The sequence below is a fragment of the Oncorhynchus nerka genome, linkage group LG12 (assembly GCF_034236695.1).
Source record: "Oncorhynchus nerka isolate Pitt River linkage group LG12, Oner_Uvic_2.0, whole genome shotgun sequence".
Lineage (NCBI taxonomy): Eukaryota > Metazoa > Chordata > Actinopteri > Salmoniformes > Salmonidae > Oncorhynchus > Oncorhynchus nerka.
The window spans coordinates 4,949,070-4,956,569 of NC_088407.1; the positions used below are offsets into that span (position 1 = coordinate 4,949,070).

At 51.2% G+C, this 7,500-nt stretch overlaps 1 protein-coding gene across 3 annotated transcripts in view; it reads left to right on the top strand.

The window, feature by feature from the left end:
• The window catches only part of LOC135574226 (galactose-specific lectin nattectin-like), a 13,256-nt gene extending 13,110 nt beyond the window's left edge, over positions 1–146 (top strand). For all 3 annotated transcript variants that reach the window (XM_065025162.1, XM_065025161.1, XM_065025163.1), the window contains one exon: positions 1–146. This exon is cut by the window's left edge and continues 5 nt beyond it. In XM_065025162.1, coding sequence (XP_064881234.1) covers positions 1–63 — 63 coding nt within the window. In that variant the 3' untranslated portion in view covers positions 64–146.
• Positions 147–7,500: the final 7,354 nt, after the last annotated feature.

The following is a 7,500-nucleotide window of genomic DNA, read 5'->3' on the forward strand; positions in this document are numbered from 1 at the left end:
CGTGGCCAGAACGATGCCCCTTGCTGGTTTACATTTCCCTTCCTGTGTTCCAGAAAGTTGTGATGTCCACATTTTGGAAGAGACGACGTTGGAGAAGCTCTCTAAAGATGAGATTGTTTTAAATAAAGGCACCATCTGCAATGTTACCCTTTTGTTCAGTGGTCATTTATACAAAACACCAGCTGGATCCAACTATTAAACTCTGTAGTGTGAAGTAAATAACATCTTTGGTAAAATAAACTTTAAACAGTTGCTTCTCACTTTCACGTTTCATTGTCGTCAACACACACACACACACACACACACACACACACACAATTCAATATATTCAATGTATTCAATGACAGAATAGTTGAATGGTATAGTTGACAGAAAGGAGGAGGAGTAGCGTGAGGTTCAGGGTTAATGGTGACTGTACTGTCTTCCACTCCAACCAAACTAAAACACAGTGGTTCTCAATCGCTGAGCAAATACTGCCACCTTGTGGTCATTCGTCCCTAACCCATCTGGACAAGAGGAATAACTATGTGAGAATGCTGTTCATCGACTACAGCTCGGCATTTAACACCATAGTGCCCTCCAAGCTCGTCATCAAGCTCGAGACCCTGGGTCTCGACCCCGCCCTGTGCAACTGGGTACAAAGTCAAACCAATTGATGTTAATCATCATCATCATCATCATCATCATCACTACATTCTTCATGTTTAAAGGTCAATGAGGTGCTGAAAAAATATTGATTCATGTTTTAAAATTCATGACGTTTTCACATTTCTTACACCTGTCAAATCGTCTCAGATATCCTCAAGGGATCATCAGTCCTAAAGACACTCAAACACACACACACACACACACACTACTGTTGCTGGTATTCAATGACAGTAGTGGTCTGCTATAAGTTAGATTTAGAATGGGGTCAGGGTTAATGGTTTAATGTACTGAACATTAGTGGTTCTATGAGCAAATACTGCCACCTGGTGGTCATTCATCAGTCATAAAGACACTCAAACACACACACACACACACACACACACACTACTGTTGCTGGTATTCAATGACAGTAGTGGTCTGCTATAGGTTAGATTTAGAATGGGGTTCAGGGTTAATGGTTTAATGTACTGAACATTAGTGGTTCTATGAGCAAATACTGCCAGTCCTAAAAACACACACACACACACACACACACACACACACACACACACACACACACACACACACACACACACACACACACACACACACAGTGTGTCAGTGTGGTGAGGTAAGGGAGGAGCCCTCTAGTAGGGCTTCTTCAAACCCTACCCGTGCGACACCCGACAGGGGTGGCTTTTTTACTTTAATTTGAGGGCCATCCAACCGTCTTGGGCGGGCTGATGTGGGAGGGTTGAGTGAGGGCTCGCATGGTTAACATGTCCGGGCCCTCCCCTCTCGCATGAAGTCCGTTCAAGGCGAAAAATCTCGAGCATGTATGTGCGGAGATGAAATAGGGAGTGAAAGCGTAAAGGCCAACCCCGGCTGGGTGGGGTTGTCCAAGACACTGGGAACGGCTGACTAAGCGTTCTGCGGGGCCAGTCTGACCACAGATAGCTGTGGTGTAACAAAACATCTTGCGTTCCCTACTGGCTTGGGCAGCTCTGAACCGCGTGGTTCGAATCGAACGCCGCCTGTCAAGAGTGAACATTAAATGGGGACGGCCGGTGTCCAGCGGTTAGGTGCTACCAGGCCTCAGGTTAGCCTGAGGCGGGACTCTACACGTCATGGTGGGAGCTCTCTCCACGCTCTCGGAGACTCACGGCAGCGAAAATCCGACTGTTTAATGAACAAGCATCGCGAAGGCCCAAGGTGGGTAATGACGCGATGTGACCTCTGCCCAGAGGTCAACCTCAGCCCCGGAACCGAGGGGTTATTACGAACTCTGTATGAGGTTCAGTCGAAGAGAGGGCGCTACCCAAGTCCAATTCATCCAAGGGGCTGGAATTATTCCAATTATAAGGTAACAGGATTAAGTAAAGGGAAGGCCTAATTGAAAGTAGGCCAAAAGGGACAAAGAATATGGGTTAAACTGGGAGGAGAAGGTGCTCCATCCAATTAGGCCAACTAATAGGGCCGCATAGACAATAAGATAGGATAAGGGGTTAAAGGCACAACAAGCCTAATGGAGCTCGATGTATTATATGAGTAATGTTAAGGATAAAGGGGAGCGTACCAGCTATGGTTTGGTAGGGTAGGGGGCTTACGCCTCCTGCCTCTCCTTTCTCGCTATGTGGGTGTCATCGGTCCTAGCCCGCTTCCCCACATTCCCCCTTGCCTGGGATGTGCCCGACTGGCTCCATCCCCCTTCCCCATTAGCCACGGTTGCATGACTCACCTATGGGCTGGTGGAGAGGCCGCTACCGAAGGGGACTGGGGGTGTACGGTGAACCGGGACTTTCCAAAATGGTCTAACATTGTTATAAGCGGCTTGAGTATCGCCCAGTATCCTCGCGCGGCACTGGGAACCCAGTCAACTTCTCTGCGCCCCGGCGTAGGTGGGGGTTCAATGTCTGCGCGGCTTCACGGGCGCTTCGGCGACGAGGACGCAAGCGCAGCTCCCGGAAGCCTCCCTATTCTTAAACCCGTGTCTCCGAATGGCCTGGCGGTATGGCGAAGTATAAGTGGAGGAAGGAGAGAAATCTCCCAACTCTGCTTAGTCACTGGCCGTACGTGCGTATGAAACCAACCCGAGCGCTGGAGAGTTCACTGGCGAATGGTAGATTGATCAAACCTTGGGGGTGAGTAACAGTGATGAGAAGCGTCTGCCATTAGTGGCAGAAAAAGGACTCTCCTGTGCTCCCTGGAGGTCCTTTAGGACTTCTACAGAGTGAGTATGGAGACGGTGCACTCGGACGATAGGGGCAAGGTGATCGTCCGAGGCCTGGTAGGAGACTATCAGGGGTGCTCTTTGACAGATGGAGCTTCTACACCAAGGAACCTAGACTCGGCCATACGTTTGATCAGGAAACCTACTCCGAGCGCCGGAGCTGGAGGGACTGGTAGGATGATGCGAGTTTGGTGGTGAGTAACAGTGATGAGAAGCGTCTGCCATTAGTGGCAGAAAAAGGACTCTCCTGTGCTCCCTGGAGGTCCTTTAGGACTTCTGCTGGGTGAATATGGGGACGGTGCACTCGGATGATAAGACAAGGTGATCATCGTCCGAGGCCTGGTAGGAGACTACTAGGGGTGCTCTTTGAAAGATGGAGCTTCTACACTAGGAAACCTAAACTCGACCATTCGCGTGTCATGGAACCAACCCCCAGCGCCGAAGCATTCACTGGGGTGTATGGTAGGTTGAATGAAAGTGAGTGATTGGTACAAGGAAACTTGACCAAATCCTAGCCACTGAACAACCAGGGAAATGACTTCGAAACATTTTCCACCCAGAGGGTCCAAACTGGGGACAAAACCTGGACCCACGCATGCTACTCCAAGGGCATGGTCGTGAGGAGCAAAGCTTGGAGGCGAGAGAAAAAGATGAGCAAAAGCGTGAGGAAAAACAGTTCAATTGAGCAAACACGAGAAGCGAAAGGGTAAATCCAAGCATTGCTTGGTAAAAGACGGGTTGTGGATTTCCGGACCCAGGGGGGAGAGTCGCTCTCCTCCTCGCAAAATAGTAATTTGCGAAAACATATCCTACCAGGATAAGTCTCATGCCCCGGACCCAGATCCCCCTGATGACCTGACAGAGAAGGAGGACGTGGGCTCGGTGGCGCCTCAGTGTGTCGGCAAATCAAAGACACCTACCCCAGAAGCAAGGGACGGGGGTAGGAATGTCGTGCAGCCACCACAGCCAGCTCAGTCAGCTAAAGTTGCCCCGGCCAGCAGCAGAGATAAGGGAGTCACACCCAGTACCTTGTTGGTATCGATCCCCGTCCGCGACCTAAGATGTAGACTCTGTGACAAGCCACTAGGAGCCATCGGGGATACAGTGAAGCACTACAAGGTGGTTTATCCGATGGTAACAGTGGTGTATGGGTGTAGTGTTTGTGGGAAGTCCAGTAAAAACAGCCACTCCATCTCCTGTCATGTTCCTAAGTGTAAGGGAGTGATGGGGGTGGGAAGAGAAGCGGGCGGTAACCACGGCTGTGGTTACTGCCCAAAAAGCTTCGCAACGGTTATGGGACTAACCCAACACAAGAGGCACCAACACATCGAAGCCTACTGTCGCGAGAAGGAGGGGAAAGTGCCAGCCGGAAAAAAGGGGAAGAGTGTGAAAGCAGACCTCGAGAGGAAAGGTGAAGAGAGAGAGGTGAGAGGCTGCTTGAGGAGCTGGCTGGGCAACATCATGCCAACAAGCGAATAGCGGAACGCTTGGGAACTGGAGAACTGCAGAGCAGGTGAGGCAGATTAGACGTAAAATGAGACTGGAAGAGGTGCGTAAGGACAAAACCAAGGAAGCATGCGACGGAAAAGAGCTAGTCGGTATGCTGTCCAAACCGGTGAGACCATTAACACCCCAAAATGCTGTCCGGAGAATCCTCCGTGATAAGCTAATTGGGGATGCTACCAATGATGGTGTCTTGATTGGTGATGTCAGATTGTCCCTAAGGGGGGTGGAGCAAAGCCCAGCTTTGCTCAATACGTCCGCTCTGGAACTGCAGCGGCTGTTGAGGGGGGGACGGAGGGCCCGACCAATCCAAATGAAAAGAAAACCCGCTGAGCGGACAAAATTATCAAGACCGCATCACCAAATGAAAGAAATACGGTTCTGAAGCTAACTGAGTACGGGGTTGTGCAAAAGATGTTTCTAAAGAACCAAGCTACGGAGTAGTACAAAAATGTTTCTAAAGAATCAAGCTAGGTTGAGCAAGAACATTCTGGATGGTGATGAGAGTGGGGCAAAAGTCGCAGCCCATCACATTACTTAGACCCCACTGGTTGGCTTTCAAGAGGCGGTGGGAGGTGACTGAGAACTACCAGTGATGGTCTTGGACAGTTCAGTTTGGTGGGTGACACACAGGCGGTGAATGGTGAGTTTGGGTCCCTGATGATCTTGGATGGATTAATCAGGCAGCCGAGGTATGAAAACCTTGGATGTGCTGAGGCAGAGCACATCTTGGAGCTCAGGCAGAGAGGTCTTGAACATATCATTGGAGTCGTAGGTGACTTGTACACCAATATAACGACCACAATAACAGTCAGTGGAGAGTTGTCCCCTCCCATTGACGTGAGGGTCGGTGTCAAGCAGGGAGACCCGATGTCTCCGCTGCTCTTCAATCTGGCACTGGATCCAATGATTGAAACGCTTGAACGATACGGCCAGGGGTACCAGTTGGAAGATCAACAGATCACGACACTGGCCTTTGCCGATGATTTGGTCTTGGTGAGTGGCTCTTGGGATGGTATGGCACGCAACATTCTAATTCTGGAAGAATTTTGTCGACTGACTGGGCTGAGGATTCAGTCCAAGAAGTGCCACGGTTTTCTCATTCAGAAGACCCATGGGGCGCGATCGGTGAATCTCTGTGAGCCCTGGATAGAGTGTGGAGAGAGACTACACATGGTCGGACCGGAGGAGTCGGTGGCGTACCTGGGCATGATGGTGAGTCCGTGGCATGGCATTATGGAACCAGAACCTGTCGAGCGACTCTGTAACTGGATAAGCTCGATTGGGCGGTTTCCGCTGAAGCCCTCACAGAGGGTGAGAATGCTGTTTGCCTATACGGTGCCGAGGATGGCTTATCGGGCTGATCACGGCGGGCTGGGGCCAGGAGTCCTATCGGTACTGGACGGGATGATCAGGAAAGCAGTGAAGGAATGGCTCCACCTTCCAATGTGTACCTGTAACGGGCTGCTTTACTCGAAAAACCAGGACGGTGGGCTTGGAGTGATGAGGCTAGCGCGTGTAATCCCGTCCATCCAGGCTAGAAGGGTCTACCGCTAATAGCATTCAGAAGATGTCATGACGCGGCTAGTCACCCGCAGGACAGTTGAAGCAAAAGAGTATCTCGGAATGTGGTTGAGAGCCGGTGGGGAAGAGGCAAGTCTGCGACCCCTTGAAGTGGTGATGGGAGGGGCTGTACAGGGTACAGAACCCACCGGCTCTGTGAAATCAAAAAGCCCAGCCCCGCCCAACTGGAGGCAGGAAGAGTTCTTGAGATGGCAGAACCTAGCATCGCAAGGAGTGGGGGTGCAAATCTTTGGCAGGGACAGAAACAGCAATCACTGGTTGGCAAATCCGGAAACGTGGGGATTCAGACAGCGCCACTATATTGCAGGTCTCCAGCTAAGGGCGAATGTATACCCGACTCGCGAGGCGTTGACTAGGGGAAGGCAAGATCTACCGAAAACTTGTCGCCACTGTCTATCAGAAACTGAATCCTGCTCGCATGTTCTCGGACAGTGTCCTGCAGTGAAGGATAGTCGCATTGCGCGGCATCACAAATTGTGCGAACTGCTAACAAATGAAGCCGAAAGCGCCGGTCACCAGGGAAATGTGCTGCAGGACCCGTGTTGGGGCACTGCGGCGCCCAGACCTGGTGTGCGTTAAAGATGGTATTGCTTTGGTGGTGGATGTTACGGTGCGGTACGAGCTGGCCTTTGACACCTTGAAGGTTGCGGCGGCCGAGAAAGTTGCTCGTTACACCCCGATTGCTCAGTATGTTAAAACTGCCCTGAAATTGAGGAGAGTGAAGGTGTACGGTTTCCCGCTTGGAGCGCGAGGCAAGTGGCCGGTGGGCAACAACAAGGTGATTCGAGCCTTGGGGGTGAGAAGCGGCTGGCTAAACTGTTCAGCAGAAGGGCTCTCCTGTACTCCCTGGACGTCCTTAGGGACTTCTACAGAGTGGATGGGGTAACGGTGGACTCAGATGATCAGAGCGAAGGTGATCCGTCTGAGGCCTGGTAGGAGACTATCAGGAGGTGCCCGCCGGTAGATGGGGGCATCTTCACTAAGGCTCCTAAACTCGGCCATGCGCTCGATCAAGATGCCATGACCGCTGCGATTCGAACGAAACCCTAGCTTGCTAGGAGGTCCGGGGTGAGCTTGGCCCCCCGGGGAATCGAGACGGTTGAAGCCACAGCTTGCTGGGAATGACGAGTCGCGATGTAAAAAATGGAATACCCAACAGTGGGTAGAGTGAGCTAAGTAAAGTTGAAGCAGGCTGGAGAGAACATATCAGGTAGAATGACCGGGGAACAGAAAGGTAAAGATAAACCCTGGAGCAGTAGGTACCAGCGGAAGCCAGGAGCCAGCAAGGTGAGTAAGTCCTGAGAGGCTGAATTTCAGGCTCAATGAAGGCCAAGGTCACTCAGAATCAACAGATCACCAGAGTGGCGGCCACGAGAGGTAGGTCTTACAATATATTACACATAGCCAAAGTAGCCAAAGTAAAGTCAGATGGCTCCTTCGGTACGGAAGAAAGTGGCAAGGTAAGGAAGACCTGTTCCCCTAAACAGGCACGTAATCTGAGAGTGATGGTACAGAATCCAGCCCGTTGGATAGGGAGGTCCAAGACACTGGGAATG